Source organism: Schistocerca serialis, chromosome 8, assembly GCF_023864345.2.
Source record: "Schistocerca serialis cubense isolate TAMUIC-IGC-003099 chromosome 8, iqSchSeri2.2, whole genome shotgun sequence".
Taxonomy (NCBI): Eukaryota; Metazoa; Arthropoda; class Insecta; order Orthoptera; family Acrididae; genus Schistocerca; species Schistocerca serialis.
This window is the reverse complement of record NC_064645.1, coordinates 569,813,758-569,837,355: the sequence shown is the minus strand read 5'-3', so window position 1 is coordinate 569,837,355 and position 23,598 is coordinate 569,813,758. Positions and strand designations below refer to the sequence as shown.

Genomic DNA, 23,598 nt, shown 5'->3' with positions numbered 1-23,598 from the left:
AAAAACACCAGCAGGGAAGAAAAGAGAGGAAAATGTACCATTATCTACATACATATTAGTTCACATTTCACACCATCCACATTTTTCACAATACAACAGCAATGAAAACTGGCACGCATGAAAGCCATGTTCCCTTTGTCTGACAGCACTGATAACTGCACATGCAATGCTACACACAGCAAGGAAGCAATGTTAAGTGCGGCTTTGTTAGAATGAATTCCAAGTGGAGAACAGCATAGATTCCTACACAACTCTCAGAATAAGACTAGATGATCATATGCGTGTAGTACTCAGTCATCAGCCCTTTTCTGTCGGCTGGAATGTAGGAGCATTTCTGCTATGACCTATGTAGAAATGAAAATGAAATTAATATTGTGGAAACTATAACAAACATGATTATTGCAAATTAAAATACTAAGTACACAAACCAATAAGGTCCTATGTTTTGAACACTAAATTATGTCTAAGAAGTTTATGTTTTTCCTTTTCTAGTCTTTCTTTCCTGTTTTGTTACAAACTACATAAACATTTTTAACACGAAAAACAGGAATTTCACAAACAAATTTTGAACTGAATGAAGGCGCAGCTAATGAACCCCTGTCTCAAATAAGAACACCGAATATTGACTTTCACTAAGCACAGTATACACTAAATTAGCCTACAGCTCAACTGTAAAATAGAAATCCAAAGAAGTGTGCAGAAACTGAAACAATTCTCCAATATGCTTTGGAAAAAATTACTGTCTCTATGCAATACAATGACAAATTTATTTATTCCAATTCACAAAAGTTTCTGAAAGTAATCAGAATAAATTTCAAATAGTACAACAGAATACTGAATCAACATTTTTAATTTAGTCATCTACTAAACACAGTATCCCTACGTGTAAATCTTATTCTTACCAGATAACCCCTGTCTCATTATTGCCTATTATGGAGGGCTAGACCAATGCTGACACAAAATTGCATAAATACATGCAAGAAAACGCAAAGCGAGAATAACATCTACTAAATTTCCAGAACATTAACAATTGGAATTGAAGCAACTGGTACTTCAACATGAAATATAAAAGTAAACATTTGCCCCCTATATTCCTGAGCCTTTTCAGATATGGGACCAGTGCTGTAAGAGCACAAGAGAACGTGAACACCCTAACTTTCGACAACTTGCGGATTTAGTGGTTATTTTTCTTTGAATGCTGTTAAACGTGACATAGATGCTGCAATATGAAAGATACAGCACTTAAATCTACCGTGCTACTGCTTCTCTAGATCCCATGAAACTTGGCAACAAGGTTGTGAGCACACCCTCAGTTTTGCTCATGCCTAACTTGCATGACATAATTGCCTTATGGGCCAAATATATACAGATTTGATAAACAAAGTGCATGGTTCACGATGTGCCACCAGGTGGTAGCACACTGTGGCAAACTTATCCCTGTTCGCTCAACATAAATCCTGCTAGATGATGGCACACTCCTCAGATATGCTAATTCACTCACTATATAGTGAGAAGGCAAGTCCCATCCCGGGATGTAGTGCCAATGGAAGACAACGACACTCTATATAGTATAGTAAAATTAGATCAGACGCCAGTATATGTTGAAGGTGTATTGACAGTAAACCAATATTGTAGGTTTCTGAGTGAGTTATAGTGCATTAAGTTATGAATTTTATCACACAGTAACCCATTTGAGACACTGAGAATCATAAGGTCCTAACACACATCACCGTCTATTGTGAGATTGTTGAAGTTACTCATGCTTCTGGAATCGGTTGATCTTAAAGTGAATCAGGTTTTCTGTGCTGTAGGCCACATTGTACACATGAACATTGGTGAAAAGTTTTAACACTGGTTTCTCTGATATTCCCTTGAATGTGGGATCGACAGTGGTGTGCTTTAGGCCCTTATGAATCTCAGTGCCACAGTTGTATTTTACTCAAGTGACCTTGTTGGTTGACATTACTATTTCGACAACTTGCAGATTTAGTGTTATATAAATAACCACGATCTCCTCCTCGTACTACGGCTACAGTCAACCATGAATTACCTGTTACAACCTCATTGTTGAGCAACTTCGTTAGGAGTGAAACTCAAGCTGTCTACGGTTTTATAAACTGGCATCCTACTCCTCCTACTATATCTTCTGCGACGGTAAGGCATGGCTGTGTGTCGTGCGGCTGCTTTGAGTCGAATGAACATGCTGTTGCCTCACGAGCGAGACTGGGCCTCCAGCGGATGTGGCCCCTGATAAGCGCACGCCGTCAGGCGCGTGCACGAGCAACCGGATGGGCGTCACCAGAAGTACGCTTTTTAGCAGCAGATTGCGCTCTGTTAAAACTAGAGCGCAATCCTGCGCGGCTCTGGTGGCGGCTAGCGAAAACTCGTTCAAGGTCACCCGCCTTACGTAGCGTTGCGCAACACTAACACACAGCCATTATAAAAGTTATGGAACCTGTGTTGTTATTTATATACCACTAAATCTGCAAGTTGTCGAAATAGTAATGTCAACCAACAAGGTCACTTGAGTAGAATACAACTGTGGCACTGAGATCCATAAGGGCCTAAAGCACGCCACTGTTGATCCCACATTCAAGGGAATATCAGAGAAACCAGTGTTAAAACTTTTCATCAATTTTCATGTGTACAATGTGGCCTACAGCACATTACTATTAATCACTTCCACAAATGACACTTTGTCTTTGGAGTTGCTTGTTTACTAAGTGGGAATTGGCTTTCGTGTGAAGTGTTAACATGACAATGTTGAATCTCTTTTAAATGCTAACAGAAAAGTAAAGCTGTGAGAATGAGTCGTAAGTCATGCTTGGATAGATCAGTCAGTAGAGCACTTGCCCACAAAAGGCAAAGGTCCCGAGTTCGAGTTTCAGTCTGGCACAAAGCTTTAATCTATCAGGAAGTTTCATATCAGTGCACACTCTGCTACAGGGCGAAAATCTCATTCTGGTTGGTTGGTTGATTTGGGGGAGAGAACAGAAAAGTAAATTACCAGGAAAAGATAGCCACAAAGGAACTAGGGCCTCCGACAACAGATTCTTGGACCGGGAGAGTGACGAAATCAAATAAGCATGACTACAAGCACACATTTAACAAGGAAGTCTACAGTTAGCACAAGTTGCTGTTTGAGTGCAGTGTAAAAAAATATCTGATTTTCAATGAACATAAATTTGTGAACTAATACATCTGTTGGGGATCTCTTACACTTGTCCAAAAAAATGGAAAAGCACGAAAACTCCCACTTAAACAAAAATGAGAAATGGAGAGTTTTGAAAGCTTACATATCATTTCATTATTTCCATGAACTGTATATAATTATTCACAAAACAACAAAATTCCAGAAAACAATTCTTTATTTTGTCAGATAAGTTACGCACCTTATTACTACTATTATTATTATTGGTAGTGGCTGTAGTTGTATAAACTTGTTGTAAGCATAACTGTTATACAGCAGACGCTATTAATCCACACTCTCACATTTATCTGAACCTAAAGATTTGGGAACACCCAGAATGTACGCTCACGACATGCCACTGTACAAGATACTAGATTCCAATGGCACACTTGGCCTACATCTCCCGCCCCCCTCCCCCTCCTTCCCATACACACAAGCACGTTTTAGGAAAAGTGCCATGTGTAACAATAATTTTTTTACAAGCTGTCACAAAACAATTTCACTGATGCCGGTGGCAAGTAACAGTTTCTTTAAACCGATTATAGCATTGATATTTTTTTGGAAACAGGCCTTTTTGTTAGGACATGAGCTAATCATGCTAACTGAATTGTACCATTATTTGTGAGTGAGCACATATACACTACTTAAACACTCGAACAAACAAAGCATATGTCAAATAACCTGAGGTGGTATATGCAACTTATATGTAAGGATTTCAGAAAGTAAATTACACATGCTGTCCCATGTTATGAACACTGCACAACAAAAAACCATATGTTCTGTGTCCTGCAGACGCAGTTCTGCTGCAGTACCGGCAACAAATGCATCAAAGTGTGGAAGTGAAATGGTGTGGCAATTGGATATGTGCATCTAAGCTGAAGTGCGCGAGGCAGTAAAATCCTTGTGAGTGAAAATCTAATTTACACACAGATTCATCGTTGAATTCTGATGATATACTGACTAAATGCAATGTCATGTCCAGCCATAGTGAAATTGTGCTGACAATTTGACCAAGGATACACAGACACGGGTGATGCTGATCAGTAAGTCCAGTTCTGCACTATGTGATTTTCATTTTTTTCGGCAAGCTGAAAGAACATCTGGCAGGAAAGTGAGTCCAACAATGAGGACGCTGATACAGCAGTTCTCGAATGGCTCCATGACCAAGAAATGGGTATCTATCATGAGGAAGTGATGTGGTAGAACGTTCTGACTGTTGTTTACGGAGACTTTGTGACTACAATGAAAAATAGATCATGTATCTGTGTCACTTTGAAATGTAATGCAACATTCAATAAAAGTTACTTGGCCTGCCACAGTAATGTGTAACTTACTTTTTGAAGTCCCCTCATACATGTGGCTTCTCGATCATTGTGGACACCTCCAATATTAGCCACATGACATATCCAAAAAAATTTTCACTGTTACACATACAACTGCTTGAGATGTGGGCGTAATGCTGCCTTGAAGATGCAACCAATGATACAAAATTGCCTTGCAAATACATAGGTGAGACTGCACCCTCAAAAGAATTAATAGCTACTTTATAAGCATCACAACAGCTACTGACAGAAATTTCACATGAATAGGCAACTGAAACTAGGAACACAAATCCAAACTTTGACAGAAACACAACTGCAGACTGGAACTGCCAGCACGTCCCAAACAGGTAAAAACTGTTTCACTATGAAGCAGTATGTCACAGCTGATCCTTACTGCGTAATTCCCAAATAGCCAGTCTTCCTGAACCATTCCTGAGTTGGTGCTTTGAAGGAAAAAATATTGTGAGGCCATTTAGAGTGAAGTTCCACAGAAGAAGAGGAGGAGGAGGAGGAAGAGGAGGGTATTAGTATTTCAGATCATGTCGACATAAACATCATTAGAGATGGATTAGGGACGGATGGGAAGGAGATCGGCCATGCCCTTGTCAAGAGAACCACCATTTGCCTTAACTCAATTCAGGGAAATCATTGAAAACTTAAATCGGGATGGCCAGATGCTGATGTGAGCTGTCATCCTCCCAAATGAGAGTCCAGTGTGCTACCGGCTGTGTTACCTCACTTAGTGAGTTCCACAGAAGAGACTATCATTTGCTTCCACAAAGCTGCCTCATTACAAATGACAAGAAACACTAACAGTAGGGCATGAAAGGATGGAAGTGAGTTACTAGTGTTGCCCAGAAAGTAATGTACCACTTTTTTTTTCCTTCAACAATTCTTTATTGAACATAATGAGAATTACACACATGAAAGAATGGTGTTTTATCCACACACCCAATTTTTCCACGTAATCTCCATCCCTTTCTATGGCCTTTCTCCAGCGTGAAACAAGGGCGTGTGCAACCTGTCGGTACCAATCCTTGTCCTGGTGGCGAAGCCAGTGCTTCACTGTGTGAATCAACTCCTTATTGTCTTGAAAATGTCTTCTATGAATTGCATCCTTTAATGGTGAATGACAACATCAGCTCACTGCAACATGTCAGGTGCGACAGCCACAGATGGTCTCCCCAGCCACTGCAAATTGTGGAGCTCCGCCGAACCGCCTTCTGATGACCTTGCCCTCTGTGCCCAGTGACTGACTGTACTTCTGTCAACAGCAGATGCTGCATAGACTTTGCAGAAGCGTTTATGAATATTCCCCAGTTTCTTTCTCCGCAGTGAGAAATTCAATGTTGGCATGTTGCTTGTAACGTACATCACCTACAGACACCATTTTGAAACTGTCCTGCAGCTACACTATCTGTCAGAAGTGATGGAAACTTGGCGAGTTCACTCTGGAGACTTCCAGTAATACATATACAATGTTTCATATTCGTAGCATTGTTTTCAGCTGAGAAAAAAAGAATGTAGAGCATTACTTTCTGGACAACCTTCATACATACTTGACAAGTCACATTTTGCTTGAACATGAATAATACAAGGTGGTTATAACTAAACGTTCACTACATGAGAGATCCTATTGTAGTACAATGGAACTATGTTGAAACACCCCGCCTGGTGGTTTGAACACAAGTGCTTGAGATTATAACCACACTCTTCATTTAAAAACTGCCGAATGTTACTTTTAAGTTGACCAGAAGACTTGCAAACAATTCTTTTATCTGGTATTGTGAATCATCACACAAAGTGCACTTTTAATTTTTTATTTATTTTTTTAAATAACTCCAGTTTCAAATAATGTTCTGCCTGAAAAATCTGAAAATTGACAAAAGTATGGCCACACATTATTACTCTCGACAGGAAAGAAAACAGGGAGGAATGGGGGAGGAGGAGGAATTCATGTTTCGGTGTAGAAATATGTCATCTATCCTGCGTTTAGAAGTTGGGTTCTTTCAATATCCAAGATTTCTAAATATTGCACACTGAGAGATGGAAAAGCGTTGCTCTATGGTGCACAGACCATGCCACAAGATATTTCAGTCAGAACTATTAACGAATTATGAAACAGATCGAACACAATAGCAATGTAAGTGCATCACAATCTGAACAAGACATAAGTCGGGGAGTAATGAAATCCCTAACATAAGTAATAATGTTTATGATTTGTGAGATGTATATCACTTGTGTAATTTACTTGATCTGAAGACTAACCACTGGCTCATACTCTGGTGCTGTGTGTCACGACCCTGCCCCCTACAGGCCAGGTGACATCTCGTGTATACTCCACTGTCACTTCTCTTTCTAGCTCACCTTAACCCCACATTTCCTGAAAGTCTGATATTCATTTCATAATGTTCCAAGATCTGATCCTTTGCTAAAATTGAAGCCTGACAATCAACATAAGGGAAATTTTATCCTACAATTCACGCACAAATTATTCATCAGCTGTGTTACCGAAAATTTAACTGTTTAATGCACAATATATTGCAGTTATTGAGTCAAATTAAAGCTCTTCGTATTGTTATGATTACAATACTGCCCTTTTGTTCACGTATATACCCGTATCTGAATTTGATCAGTCACCTAAAGACTTCATTGGTTATTTCACACCTGTAAATAGGAACAAGTATGATGTTTTCGGATCTATATGGATCAAAATTTCTTTCCCTGGATTCCACTTTTTACAGAAACTGGTGGGCAGTGCAGATGCAACACTACAATGTGATTCTCATCCAACAGTTGCAGTTTTTAGCCTTATGTCAAAACTAGTTACTGAAAAGTAATCTCCTCAGGTAGGTACGCCTACTGTATTCTGCGCAAATATGACTGATAAGAAACTGAAGTATTTAACTAAGTATTTGAACTGAATATAACCCCCATCCATAATAAAATCAGTACAAGGCACTAAACCAAAAGTATTGTAAAAGTTCATTACATAAAGGCAAAAACAGATCATCTCAATAATGGATCGCTAAAGTTTAATGATAAATTTACTTTGGAATATCATAATCATTGAAACATTTAATATTTGATGTGAGTGTTAATTTCAATACCATTCGTGAGTGTAGTGTTCTGTTCTTGTTTTGTACTAAAAAAGCTTATGTATGCAAAGACAAATCAATTTTAGATTTCTGACTGATTTCACGAACACTAACTGAGAATAAAAACACACACACACCCAAATATGCTCACCAGTGCTTTTTCCAGCCTGACACGTCCTGCAGTAACTGGACGTCTGCTTGTGGCCAGTAATTTTGAGCCCAAAAGCAAAAGAAAGAGTGCTTGTGTTAAATACTTACACAGCTAAAATAAGCACAGTATGTACAGATAACAAGGATTAAAGAGATGGAACACAGATAGAATCGAATCACAGGAGACTAAATCTTCAACAGTGTGTGTGTGTGTGTGTGTGTGTGTGTGTGTGTGTGTGTGTCAGCACGTGCGTGCGCCGTGTGCAGAAAAATGCAGATTAATTTCTTCTACTTTCTTAATAATTTTTTGTACACCATTTTCTACCGTTCACAGTTCGTTACACATGTTCTACCACTCACAGTTCACTATAACAAAATTAACACCAATTGTAGGTTTGATGAGAACAAGGTGAAGAAGGAACATTAATTATCACAGCTCTGATGATTTTGTTAAGACATCATTATGACTGGAATGTGTTACAGAAATAAGCCATTATGAGGGTGGTGGAGGAACAGAAAGGGTTACTGCAATATATTTTACACAAAAACTGGAGAAACAGCAATGACATGTTTCACACTCAAGGATATACGCATATATGAGATAAGTCTTTCCTACCTGCCAGGCCACTGATGGTCCTTGTCCGTGAGTGGCACATAGACAACACCCATGAGTGGTGTCCTCCGCACTGACCCGTCTGGCAGCTTGTCAACCTGCTCCAACTGTTGGTTTCCTCCTTCTGGCCCAACAGGAACTACCAGTCGACCACCTGGCTTCAGCTGGTCTATTAGCTGCCAAACAAATTTCTTTTACACAATGTCAACACGCCAGTGAATTCTATGTCACATGCTAGCATCTCTAATTAAAAATTTTATTTGTAGCATCACGAGTAGTTCTCTGGGGGTATAAAAATTTGTATTTTTCCTGTTTAGTCAAATTTTATATTGCTGCATAAATGAGCCCTTTTTGTGTCCACATAATGCAATCATTACCGAGTTACAAACAACTCTAACAAAGAGTAATACTATATTTATGAATATCACTTATTTCCAAATTGCGATGGATGTTTTATGTTATATTTCAATAGTTAACAAATGAGATATGAAGCTGTTGTTTTAATGTCCCCCATTATTTCCGCGAAGTTAAGGGAGAACTTACTTGCATTTACTTCCTTTTAAGGAAGGTGAAACCAGGTATCTGCAGCATTATCTATCCCAAGTAATTTATGAATATAATAGAGGGAAACATTCCACGTGGGAAAAATATATCCAAAAACAAAGATGATGTGACTTACCAAACGAAAGTGCTGGCAGGTCGATAGACACACAAACATACACACAAAATTCAAGCTTCCGCAACCAACGGTTGCTTCATCAGGAAAGAGGGAAGGAGAGGGAAAGACGAAAGGATGTGGGTTTTAAGGGTAAGGCTAAGGAGTCATTCCAATCCCGGGAGCGAAAGACTTACCTTAGGGGGAAAAAAGGACAGGTATACACTTGCACACACACACACACACACACATCCATCCGCACATACACAGACACAAGCAGACATTTTGTTTGTGTGTCTATCGACCTGCCAGCACTCTCGTTTGGTAAGTCACATCATCTTTGTTTTTAGATACATTCTTCCCAAGCAATTTATGATTTTATAAAAGAATGCAGTGATTTGAAGAACAAAAGCTTTTGCACAGACTACAATAAACAAGTCATACCATCAAAAAACAAACATAAATAAAAAAATACAAGGGCCATAAGAAATAATAACCTTTTATCTTATTTGGTGTAACAGAAAAGCTTCTAATTTAAAGAATAGGAAACCACATATTACCATAATGTAAAATCTAGGTTGAAGATAAGAAAAACAACTCACTCACAATTGTGAATGATGCATAACAGGGTGGCTACTCAAACTTGGGCAAAAATTTCCTGAGAAATCCAGGTGTTGATGAGGAAGAATGTGTCAAGAAGCTTCTGATAAAATAATGGAAATCAATGGCGAGTAGGGGAAAGGGCAGCATACCACAATAATGACTTTTCTTTCCTCTCAACTGAGCTATATATCAGCCACAAGCAGCAGTTTAACTGTAGTTTTTGAACATCGGTAATTTATATGGAATAATATTCATATAATGAAAACACGCTGAAATATAAAGTACTTTAAAATGTGTGTTTTATAAAATTCAATTTCAATGCTAGGTTAAAAATACAGAAGTCCCTCAGTTTTTACGAAATTCCTAAAATTCCCGTTTTTTTTTTTTTTTTTTTTTTTTTTTTTTTTTTTTTTAGGTAAAATGTTATTCCCTGAGAATTCCTGCGTAAGCACACTTGCACCTATGCGCCATCCACTGAAAAGAAAGAAAGAGAGGAAAAAAGCTTCTTTTCAAATAGCACCACTGCTGATCGACAGCAAACTAGGGGAGTACTTGGGTATTTAGCTACACTTGACAACTAAAAAACAAGTTGTTCCAGAACTGTCACATCTTATTTCATGGATAACATTTTTCTTAATAGAACTATTACGGCCATATTTATGTAGACTAGGCACCCATGACGCTTATGTCCTGGTTTGCTTACCGTCTAATGGTAAAATACAGAGCTGCTTTTGTATTCTCGTGGAGTCTTACAGTAATGTCTCCAAGAATTATAGGCCACAAGTACTTTGACATTTAGATGAAAAAGTACACCACCCTATGCACCCCGGTCAGCTCAAACAACAGCACTGCCTTTTTAAGTGACAGACGCACAGATTTGTTCAGCTGTATTTTAAAAACATGAAGGGTAAATTTAGAACTTGCCTTTCACCTGGTGTGAGTGTCAGTGAGCATCTATAGCTAGTGAGAAAACAATTTGCTGCAGGTTTTGTCCCCCATTATTACTTACACAATTAACTGACATACTTCCTCTTAAAGCACATTTTTGTATTGTTTGTGGTATCAGACTAGGGCACTTTGCTGAAGTAGGCAAGAATACTCATTAGCAGACAAACAATGTATCTTCTGTGCAGTTCCTCTTTCTCCCTTTCTTCTGTTATCTCATGCAGGCAGCTGGTTTACCACTGTATCATGCCCACACGCTAATTCACAGAAATAGACTAATGAAGGGGTTGCTATGTGCCACAGGAAACATTAAAACCTACACACACACACACACACACACACACACACACACACACACAATGCTTTATACACTCTGATGCCACTTTATCTAAGTGCTAAATTTATACAGAGTCAATGTACACTTCACCAACATACGAGGAAATAATGCGCTTATAGGATATATGAAAGCTCCAAACATAACAGACACAAAAATAAGGAAAATCCAAACTTACAGCCTGTGGCAATGTTGCAGCAGCAGCACCAACATGGATAGCATTGTATGGAGCATCCTCCGGCCATCCCAAACGGCCATCACCAACTGTAATATTAAGGTACATTCATATCAAAGACAAACTTCAGAATACAGTTAAAAAGTAGAAATGCTTCCTGCAGCAAAAATAATTCCCAGTACATCTGTTTCACAGAATTCAGAACAATGATTAGTGCAGGATAAATTTTTACTACGCAACTTCCACAAGTATAACTTTTTAAATGCGATACAGACAACATACAAAATATATTATCTACATGCCTACCATATGATATTTCAGATGCCATTAATGAGCAAATTTATGTCTCCATTTTAATTTTGGCAATAAGATATATTGAAACAACATAACCTCTCATAAAAAGTGGTGCTCATGGGGACCGAATGGTTTCTTACATATACAATGATAGCCAACCTTTTATGTCTATGTGCAAGGTACATTTAAAACAACTTGATTTAGAAGTCTATCAGTAGAGCCAAACTGTCACAGATCACAGCTCTTTGCAAATGTTCGAGTGCTTGCTGTTCTGATAACAGAGAGCAATAAAAAATTTTTTTCTGTAGCATAAGTTTACGGAGTCTATTTAGATACATATGATGATGAAGTACTTATCCTATAAATTACTTTGTTTGAATAGACTCTGGTTCTCATGATAAACTGTTCTATAAAAAATACATGTTGTTTACTAATCTACCCTCATTAATGTGCCTTTTTTGAAGTAAGGTAACTGAACTCAAGTGGCGTAGTGCCTTTGTCTTGGTGACTATGATAGGAATCCATCAGATGGCACGCATTTGACAAACTACGTTAACTATTTCTGCTTCTCACAGATAATGCCGTGACCATCAGCCATTTCACAGGTGAGCTTTTGTTGTTTGCCATTCAGTTGTTATTTTGTGCAGGTAAGCTTCTCACATTACTCGTTCTTTACAATTTTTCTTCAAACATGATACTGTGTCAGTTACTTCATGCAACTGTCCTGTTTGGGCGTTTTTGTTACAGAAAGTATGAGTTCTTCACAGAAGTCATGTGTTAATAATCCTGACCATTTCTGCTATGTATGTGGTAAATATTGTCAAGAAAAGCAACAACAGAATATAAATAATTTTGTAAAACAATTTTGACAACAAGATAAATGTTGGGTCCCCCACAACATTTGTAAAACTTAAGTGAAGTCACTTTGATATTGAAGATAGAGGATGAAAAGGGCTTCTGTTTGGAATACCAATGACATGGATAGAGCCAAGAAACCACCTTGACGATTGCCACTTTTGTGGTATGAATGTAACAGGTATAAATTGATAAAAAAAAGCATTCTTGGATTTACCCAAACGTACAATCCGCTAAGCCACCAATCTTGAAAAGTAAAGATTTGAAACTTCCTGGCAGATTAAAACTACGTACCGGACCGAGACTCGAACTCGGAACCTTTGCCTTTCGTGGGCAAGTGCTCTACCACCTGAGCTACCAAAGCACGACTCACGCCCCATCCCGAGTTCAAGTCTCGGTCCGGCACATAGTTTTAATCTGCCAGGAAGTTTCATATCAGCGCACACTCCGCTGCAGAGTGAAAATCTCATTCTGGATAGTAAAGATTTGCCAGTACTGGTATTTACTTCTTTATCAGACAATTACTGTGATGATGTTGGAATGTTAAACAGTCAGAGTAAACATAATGGTTAAAGGGAATTTGAAGAATGCAGTCCTACACTGCAAGGCTTTACTCAGGGCAAACTAAACAACTTTATTCGAGTTTTAAATTTATGTAAGAAATTAGCTGAGCTTATTGCATCAAGACTAAAAGAAAAACATTGCCTTCAGCCTGGCATATCAATAACAGCCTATCAAACTAGAGATCGTGATATTCTTCCATATTCTAATGAGACAAATGATATCGTATAGTGTAGTGATATTTCTGGACTTTTAAATTAAATGCATCTTATAATATACCGACCAAAGACTGGTCACTTTTCCTAGATAGCTTTAAAAAAGGTTTATATGTATGTTACTGCATAATGAAAATAAATTATGCTTCGATCCCGATAGCTCGGTCAACTAATTTTAAGGAAGAATATCAAAATGTTAATCTTGTTTTAGTAACAATTTCATTTTACCAACAGCAGTGGTCAGTGTGTGTAGATTTAAAAATGGTGAATTTTTTATTGGCTCAGTAATGTGGATACACTAGATAACCCCATTTTCTTTGTCTGTGGGACAGTCATGCAAAAAATGAACATTGGAGCACTAAAGATTGGCAGCCAGGAACCTGACTATAGGAAAAGGTAACACTTCACGAACTGTTGATCAGTCGAGGGAGAAATCATTCTTTCACCATTACATATTAAACTTGGGCTTATAAAACAGTTTGTTATAGCTTTAGACAGGAATGGCGATTGCTTCAAATATATTTGTCAATCATTTCCTGGTCTCAGTGTAGAAAAGTAAAAATCAGGAATTTATTGTGGGTCACAAGTCTGTACTTTTATAAACAATGATGATTTCACAAACTACATGATTCACGGTGGATTGGAAGCATGGGCAAACTTTATAACAGTTCTCAAATTTTTTTGGGGGAATTACAAATCGAAGAATACTCTGAAATGTAAAAAAAAAAACACTCCAGAATTTCCAAAAACTAGGAGCTAATGAGTATAAAATTGCATTTTTTGCACAGTCACTTAGATAAATATCCTGACAACTTGGGTGATTACAGCTGTGAACAAAGGGTATGGTTCAACAAGGACATCAAGATAATGGAGAAAAGACCATTGGGATCGCCATATGACGGCAGACTACTCCTGGAACTTGCACAGAGACTGCCCGGACCAAAAATGCCGGAAAAAAAAAAATCCCATAGAAAATGGTTTTCTTACTTCTTATTGATTTGTTTTTTGTTATGATTAATTTTATTATTCTTTGTATCATTTATAGCACTTCGTTTCTTTGAAATCATTTGATAACTTTTATTTTAAAGTTTTAAAAAGTCTTCTCTTTCCAGTATAAATCTATGCCTTTACCTCACGAATTAGAGTCAATTCAACAAAAAAATTATTATTTTCATATTCAGCAGACCAAATTTCCTGGCATGGATTAATAAATTCCATGCCACACAATCAGTATTACCCTGTGTAATCCCATTACGACACGAAGTGGAAAGTTGCACCAACAGCTCAATTCACAAAATCTCCATAAAGGCTGAAGTCATATATTTTGGTCCAGAAAGTTGTCAGCTTATAGGAATACACACTTTCAGTAGCTTCACCAGCAACCATAAAAGGTTTAGCTACTAGTAAAATACAGTTTACAGGAGCCTAAGTGATTTACTGGAGGCCAATTTGTTCTACTCCAATGAGAATGTTTCAGTAGAACCTACTGATACACTTACTATATCACATGGATTCTATACTGACTTACCATATTTACTCGAATCTAAGCCGCACTTTTTTTCCATTTTTTGTAATCCGAAAAACCGCCTGCGGCTTAGAATCGAGTGCAAAGCAAGCTGAAGTTCTGAAAAATGTTGGTAGGTGCCGCCACAACTAACTTCTGCCGTCGAATATATGTAGCGCGACAGAGGCATGCTTTGTAGGCACAAAGATAAATACTGATCCAACGAAGTAAATACAAATTCCGTATTGTTCATCTTCGAATGTAGCAGAATTTCAATGTACTGCGAAAATCCGACTGGCAAGACTGTTTGGGATATTTGTCAATATGGCCAACTCTACATTCTGAATGTTTTCCTACCTGTGAGAAGAGATGGTTGCTAGTAGGAACCTGATGAAATGTGAATCACATGCAGTATTCTCTTCACCATAAGAATAATACGAATATAAACATTTTGCCATGTATTCTTTTGTGTTTGCTGCTATCTCATTTAAATCCTGTCTGCCCAATGAACTACGAAACTAGGGTGAGACAACAGCAAACGCGGAAGAATATACGTATCGTGTCATGTTTATACTCGTATTATTCTTATGCCTAGTAGTGATACAGTCAGAAATGAAGCACGGCAACTGACTAAATTTATAAATCTAAGATGACTAATTTCTGTGCAGAATTTGATGTACTAAAGAAGCGGCCGCAAAGATTTTCAAACGGAGAAAAATTTTCGCCTAACTCTCGTTCAGAACATGTTCTGTCATACGCAGTCTATTATCTGGTTCTTGTTGATCATTATCAAAGAAAGCAGCAGTGTAAGTAACAACAAATAGCAGTCTTTTGCCATTGTTTCGCTAATGAGACAATTCCTCTCTTTCTTTTTATTGTAAGCGGTTGTAGCGCGTACAAAAGCAAGCCATGCCGCTAACGGCAACAGGCCGTAAACACGTACTATCAGAATGCGACGAACAATGCATGACACAGTACAGTAATGCATTTTCAGCTTAGAGTGACGTATACACCTATAACAAAGAAAACGGCACTTATCAGATCGAAACATAATAAGCAATCGATTCAAACCAGACGAAGCACGTGAAAAAGGAAGGGTACTCGTATAAATACGGACGGAGCGCGTGACGCATACCTGATAAAGCTTAACTGCTAAGCTTATGACTCGAACCAAACTACTGTAGCTGTATCGTCATTCATTCGACCTAAATTGTGTCTCATATGACAATGGACCAACTTTGTTTTGATTTGGAGGTGCGGCCTAAAACTTTTCTCTCCCCTTGAATTTCCAGTCTCAAATTTCAGATGCGGCTTAGATTCGGGAATTGTTTTTTTTTTTTTCCTTTATTTTGAGTCTCATTTTTCAGGTGCGGCTTAGATTCGAGTAAATACGGTAGGCACAGCTACACAGCAATGTGATGTGTGTAAATCAACTTTTCATATTATAGTTGTTTTGTGATGCTTGGTTAAACTAGCGTAAGAATTAGCACATGCACATTGTATGTATAGATTTAAGTGTTTGAGGCCAGAACTTTAACTATTGCGTAAATGACAAAGTGAACTTTCGTTTTGTTTTAGTTTTTCCACACTCTTTAAGACCATCTCACTTAGCTCTGTGGAAGGAATACATTATTCACATGAGTACGTATTGCGTGTTTCTGTTTTTCTGTCATCTTCCACCTCCTTGGCCATCATCACCTCATTATGGGTCTTTAGAACAAACAGTTTACGTCATCTAATCAATAGCACTGGCATACAGTACATCATCTGTTTACTGTTACTGATCTGCATTCCCATTCTCCCATATTAAAATTGTTTAATTTGAATAATGGTCACAGTTTGGTGGGGGCCAACCAATCTCTTGGACAGTTGGTTGGTGTCCTACTGATATAACTATGCAACGGTTGCAGCAGAGCTGGTATACAATTTGGCTGCTTTCACTAGTGGTCCAGCCTTTGATGGGGTAAGATAAGCCTTTTACACGACTGAAATACGAAGTAGCGGGTAGGTGGATTGGGCACATCCTGCACTTGGGTCTTCCATAGGGATATGGTCTCCGTGACAAGGGGTTGGGTTTGGCAGGGGCATAGGGATGGATGAGCATGTTGTGGAAGTTGGGTGGGCTACGGAACATCACTTTAGGAGGAGTAGGAAGGATCTTGGGTAGGATGTCCCTCATTTCAGGGCATACTGATACACGACATCCTGACGAAGGATGTGTTTCAGTTATTCCACTCCGGGGTCGTACTGGGTGACAAAGGAAGCACTCATTTGTAGCTGGCTCTGATGGCTGGTGGCAGAATTGAGGGTGTGTGGAGAAATGGCATGGGAAATCTTTTTGCACATTAAGTCCAGGGGACGGTACATGACCATGAAGATCTTGGTGAGACCTTCAGGATCCTGGGTAAAGGGGCAAGGCAGTATGAGAGGAATTTTTTGATGCAGAAGGATGGCAGCTGTCAAAATTTGGGTACTGTTAGTTGGTGGGTTTAATGTGGACAGAAGTGAGAATGACGCCATCAGAGAGGAGGAGGTCAACATCTAGGAAGGTGGCACAATGGATTGAGGAGGACAAGGTGAAGCGGATGGGAGAGAATGTGTTGAGGTTGTGAAGGAGTAAGGATAAAATGTCTTTGACTTGAGCTCAGATCATGAAGATATCATCAATTAGCCTGAACCAGACCAGAGGTCTGGGGTTTTGGGAGGCTAGGACGGTTTCCTCTTGGAGACTCATAAACAGGCTGTCACAAGAGGGTGCCTTAAGGGTGCCGATGGCTGTACCACAGCTTTGTTTGTATACTTTCTCTTCAATGGAGTTGTAGTTACATGTTAGGATAAAGTTTGTTAGGTGAATGAGGACTGAGGTAGTGGGTTTGGAGTCTGAAGGATGTCTGCAAGGCCACGGGCATGAGGGATGTTGGCATACAGAGAACTGGCATCAACAGTGACCAGTACGGGAACAGGAGGTAAAGGGGTGGGGATGATGGAGAGTTGGTGAAGGACATGGTTGGTATCTTTGACATGGGAGGTTAGATTATGTGCAACTGGTTGGAGGTGTTGGTCAATGAGAGCTGAAATCCTTTCAGTGAGACCACAGTAACAAGCTACAATGGGGCATCCAAGATTGTTGGGTTTGTGAATTTTGGGGAGCATGTGGAAGGTGGGTCTGCAGGGCAGTGCAGGATTGAGGACGGAAATTGATTCAGTGGACAGATTCTGGGAAGATCCTATGGCTTTAAACATAGACTGGAAGTTATGCTGGACTTCTGGGATGGGATCACTCTGGCAGAGTTTGTAAGTGGACAAGTCAGACAATTGGAAGATGCCTTCTGCTTGGTAGTCACTGCAACTTATTCCAACAGTGGTGGAGCCTTTGCCTGCAGGGAGGTTGAATAGGTCAGTATATGTTTTGAGACTGTGTGGCTGTCCTTTACTTTGCTGAAGGTTGGTGTTACTAGGAAGGGACCTGGGGAAGGATGGTGAGGCCAAATTGGAGGCAAGGAATTCTTGGAAAGTGACCAGGGGGTTGGTTAGGTGGGAGTGGGGGAGGATTACAGTTGGATTGTGGTATGAGCTGGGAAAGGAAGGTTTCAGTGCTGGAATTGGGTTGGTTTTGGTTGGAGGGATGGTAGCAAAGAAGTGTTTCAATTGAGGAATTGGGAGGCTGAAACTGGGTGTAGGATTAAAGGTGAGGCCTTTGGATGGAACTGAAACTTCTGTGGGGCTGAGAATTTTGGTGCAAAGGTTAGGAACAGTGTTGCGGGATTGTTTGTGCTCTGGATTTGGAGTGTTGGCAAAGAGTTTTGGGGGATGTGGCAAGTTGAGAAGGTCCATTACGCAGAGTCTGGTGCTATGAGGGGTTCGACAAGGAGGTACACTGCAGGTAGGATACCAGCCATGTTGTATATCAGTAATACTGCACCCATTTCACAGATTTTTGTATTGGTGTGACTACCACCAATTGGCTGTCCACCAGGACGCACTGCCACCATTAAACTGTGGCAAAGAGCAAAGCAGATCAACCTGTGGGACAACATGCAGCTTTTAATATGCTTGATTCCAATGGCCACTACGCAACCTGTGCCATCTGGATCCTTCCCTCCACCATCAGCTTTTCTGAAATGCACAGATGAGAGTTCCAACACGTTCTCTGCTCCTGAAACTATCCCGGCCACAACCTATGGTAACCAACTGCCCCCACACCCTTTACCGAATAGTTTCCACGCCCTCATGCTATCACCTCCTCCCTTTTCACATTCCCTTCCCCTCTGTGTGTGCTGCCCTCTGACAATGCACCTGCCCATTCTTTCCCCTTCCGTGCCCCTCTCCTTTTCTGTTCCCCATTTTTTCTGCCACACTCCACCTCCCAACTGTGCACCTGGCAGTTTCTAGTTCCTGCACACCCCAGCAGAAGGCAGTACTCTCTCACACCCCCAGCCCCCTCTCCCCCACACCCGCACCTTGCTATCCCTCCCCCTTCCTCGTTCAACTCCAAATGGCCATTTACGTGAGAGGTGTATTCCGGTTGGAGCTTCCACTGGTAATGGTCGTGTGTGCATGAGGTGTCCTTGTTTGTGTGAAAGTGTATGTGTTTCCTTTGGTGAAGAAGACACTGACCACAAGCTGTAATGTGCAACAGTCATTTCGTTGTGTCTGACTTTATGGTGAGTAGCAATCTAGCCTCCCATCCTTTTCATTCATGAAGTATGAATGATTGGACAAAGGAAAGTATCATGCTGCAATTTATGTGCCACTTACAGTAACAAATACTCATAGCTCAGAAATCGCCTTTTCAGAATTCACGTTGGGCTATTTACTTATTTTCCGACTGAATCCCATTCATTCATGTCAATTTGACATTTCCTTTATTTCTCCTTGTCCTATTTTCGTTACCCTGTGAAAGCCCTTTCAAGCCAAATGGTGCTCTAGCTACTGTAAATCTCTCTTATATATTTTATTGCCTTATGACTAAGCAATTCACTTCACACTTTCTTGGGGAGGGGGAAGGGGGGGAGAAAGAAAAACACAGCCCCCTCTCAAATTCAAATAATTTCCTAGTCTCATAAATTTTGTTCTTTCTCTCATGCACCAATCATACATCAAAGTAGGAACAGCATTTCAGCAGACCTACAGAATTTATCATGTGTGTCCATTCACTATCCAGATTTTCACATAGAGAAAAGTACAAATCATCTATACTACATTAAAAAACAGAGACTGCTCATAAGGAATTGCCAGTTGCCCCATTTTCCCAGTTCAACAGTGAAACAGTGATTCAACACTGTCAGATCGGCCTCACTGAACCAGAATTTTATAAGAACAACAGCACTTTCAGATCAAACATTTCATTAAGTGATACTTATGAGGGTCAAATATTAATAGTTAGAGTATACCCGAAGGGCCAACAAATGAAAGGAAAATATGAGAAACTTACCAACCAGTTTGACTCTTCCAGAATCTAACAGCTCTGGCTTGTCAGAGCGAACATTATTTCGTGAAAATTCAACTAACTCCGGGATGTGATCTATGCCAACAGCTCGTCCTGTTTCACCCACCATGAGTGCCATGCAGACAGTAAGATAACCACTGCCTGATCCAACATCCAATGCTCTCTCACCTTCTTTCAGGTGATCTTTCAAGAGTTCCAGGGCATGAGCATGCTAAATTAAAGAAATATTGTAAGATAATGCACACTTTTGTTACATTCTTGCATAGATAAATAACTACTACAAATTTATTATTTCCTTTATTTACAGTAGGTGTTTCCAAGTGAATTAGTCTCATTTCAATGATAATAGTACAAAACAAGTAATATGAAACAAAAGTTACTATCACATAACAATATATCATAATTTTAAACAAATAATTATCATGATCATGTTAATTTTTATCACAGCACAAAGTACAATTTCATGTTCCAACCGACTTTGTAAGGTGGGTGAAAAAAGAAACACGTTTCTAGGATATTTCCAACCTTTCAGTTCTGTACAACACACTTTATAGTTATAATAACATAGACACAACCTTTCAGCTGAAAGCACAAACACCATTTGTGTAGCATAGCCAGTGCAGACCCTGTTACAATTCTTTCAACATGAAGCGAAGATGAATGAAACAACTGGGTGTAGTATTTGTCATTATTCTGGGAGAGATGTCCTAAAACTTTACAAGTCAAAAGCATTCATACAAAGCTTCTCCCCAGCCCAGATCGGTAAGCTTCAGGTCCTGAGTCTCTTAACTAGCAGCCGCACCTATATCCACATGTACTGACAGCAGTTATGGAATATTGGTAACAAAGCTTCTTGTCTTTTAAGTAGGCAAAGCAATATAGCTGACTGTTGGTACGTTAGAGGTACTGGAAGGTGGACTGTAGCTGACAGTTCAGTCAGATGTGAAGTCTCTAGTATGTTTAAGTGCTTTTTAGCCATTGATAACTCAGCTATGATATACATAAGAGTTAAAGGCTGAGTGTGTCAGGGTGTTGCTGTTGGTCCCCAGGAATTGACAAGATGTTGCTTGAAGGCTCAGGTATTACCCAAAGTAACAGTTACAATATTTTAGGAGAGTGTTGTGTGTAGGCAAGCTATTGTTAAAACACATTTTCAATTGGTGGTTGATCTGTGTTGTTATGATGAAAGCAGGTTCAGGTCAAACAACGGACTTCCTGGATGCGACTCAAAGTGCACTTCAATACATTAAAAACCTAAATGTTAATTTGTAATTATATATATGTTGTTCATGACATAACTGTATTTAATTCTTGATGTCTTGTTTTTTTAGTGCCAAAGTTATAAAGTTATTGTAGGTCTATAAAGGTGATTTGTACTTGCCATACGCTAAATAAATAAATGTTCAGTGCAGCAGCATCTAACAAGGAAACTGGCTTGATATGAAGGGATGTATCCACTGATCTTGCCCTTAATTCTTTCTAGAATTATTCTTCCCAAGAGTTTACAGCACACTCTTTGGGCTGATTTTTGTCAGTAAGTTTCTGCTCTGTTCCGACATTTGTCTTTTGGAATTCTCTAAGTAAAAGATAAATAGTTGGCTTGGAGAAAAAAAAAAAAAAAAAAATAAAAAAATAAAAAAAAAAAATCACTTGGGACCACCATCAGTGAGAAATTCAAAATGCATATGACCAATCCTGAATCATTCACTCTGGAGAAAAATAATTCTTTGAACTATTGGGCTTTCTGTCTTGTTGATGTATGTATCTACTGACAAGTCTCTGCTATATAGTAATTTTCTTCCTTTTTTCAAATTTGTTTTATTCTATCCTTGAGTATCAAGAAAATATAAGTTATAAATGATTTTGGATGAAGGGAGACTACTCACCGAAAAGTAGAAAGCATGAGTTGTCAATAGGCACCAATAGGAAAACCAACCTTGAAGTCTTAAGGAAAATAAACAAAGAGAGAAAATTGCTAAATGATATGGAAGAGAGAAAAATAAAATTTATTGTATGAGCCATCCGATACAAGACCTTCATCATCAGTATTTTTAAAGAGAAATTAGTAGGAAGGACTCTTCCCAAGCGACACTGCCTTATCATAGGCACCTTCAGTGTCAAGGTGTAAGGGTTTGCATGCCCCGATGAAGCCAAGAGCTATGCCGGCGGTAGTGTAGCCACTGGTAGGGTCATCCAAGCCGGACTGGTCTCGGCTGAGGAGCCAGACGAAGTGTGTCCCGCAACATAGGGCAGGGTGCAGCTCTGTAGGCATAGGGAAGCCAGCCTCCCTAGGGAAGTAAACCGTAAAGAAATCCAGGTCCTCCAAGATGAGGGTTGGGCATGGGGCCGATAAAGCCACACTGTAAAAATGACGTATTACAGAACCTCGAATGATGGATGAGACATAAATAACACTACTTCAGCAAAGAAAAAGGACAAAAGATTTGGCAATAGTAACATGGAATGTACGAACAATGTTGAAACCTGGAAAAATGAAAGAAACAGCTGATGAGTTCATGAAGTTAAATTGCAACATTGCAGCGCCACAAGAAATAAGAAGCCAAGGACAAGGACAGATAGATATGCCCCAGTATTCTCTGCTCTACAGTGGACCAGACAGAAGAACAGAACAAGCTAGAACGGGATTCATAATAACAAAGGAGGTTGGTGTTTTGGAATTTGAACCCATATATGACAGACTTAGCAGACAGAGTGAAAGAGAAATTCAGAAATATAAAGATAATAACAGCATACATACCAACAGAGGTAGCAGAAGAATAAACAAAGGAAAAGTTTCATGAAGATCTAGAAAGCGCATGCAGTAAAGTACAAAAGTATGATCTGTTCTTAGTTATGGGAGATTTTAATGCACAGGTTGGGTGAAGCGAATATGGAAGAATATCTGGGATATGCACATTACATGAAGAAAGTAACGAGAATGGAGAAATGTTATGTAAGTTTGCTGCTAGAAATAATCTAATCATCAGGAGCACATTTCCCACATAAAAGAATACATCTCGGAACATGGAAATCAAATGTAAGTGGAACAGTCAATCAAACAGACCAAGCGTTAGTAAAGGCACGACATGCCGCATCAATTATCGATGTAAGAAGCTGCAGGGGCCAGAACTGTGGCTCAGACCAATATGCTGTAAAAGCTGTAGTGAGAGAAACTATCTGAAATACCTAAAGCTGGAATGGAGAAAAATACAAACTGGGACACAGAATAACTGAATGACCCTGAAGTTATGAGAGCATACCAAGCAAAAGTTAGAGATGCACTGATTCCCAGCAAGGAACAATGGAAATCCAAGAGAGATGGACTAAGATCCAGAAAGCGGTGAAAGAGGCACCAGGAGATGTAGTTGGGATGAGAAGAAATGAGTGGTCTGATGATGAATGCAGGCTAGTATAGAACATACAAATGCAGCAAGACTGACAATGATACAGAGAGAAACAAGAGGAAACATGGAGGTGTACTAAGAAATAAGATCCAATGCCCTAAGAATATGCAAGAAAAAGGAAAAGTAATGGCTGAAATCAAAGTTTAAAGAGATGGAAGAATTAAAGGAACAGAATGAAACGAAGAAATTCTCTATCATGCTGTGGGAAAGATTAGAAAAAGATTTTCAACA

The 23,598-nt window shown here is 39.2% G+C and overlaps 1 protein-coding gene across 10 annotated transcripts in view; it reads right to left on the bottom strand.

Moving 5' to 3' along the window:
- Positions 1 to 23,598, bottom strand: part of LOC126416035 (protein-L-isoaspartate(D-aspartate) O-methyltransferase) — a 48,206-nt gene that overhangs the window by 5,721 nt on the left and 18,887 nt on the right. For 5 of the 10 annotated variants that reach the window (XM_050083493.1, XM_050083494.1, XM_050083499.1 and 2 more), the window contains exons 4-6: positions 19,949 to 20,174; positions 11,089 to 11,174; positions 8,377 to 8,549 (exon numbers count right to left, since the gene is read on the bottom strand). In XM_050083493.1, the coding sequence (XP_049939450.1) occupies positions 8,377 to 8,549; positions 11,089 to 11,174; positions 19,949 to 20,174 (485 nt within the window). Of the gene's footprint in view, positions 1 to 247; positions 345 to 7,761; positions 7,805 to 8,376; positions 8,550 to 11,088; positions 11,175 to 19,948; positions 20,175 to 23,598 lie in introns of all 10 variants that reach the window. The other 5 variants (XM_050083491.1, XM_050083496.1, XM_050083492.1 and 2 more) reach the window with 3 other exon arrangements.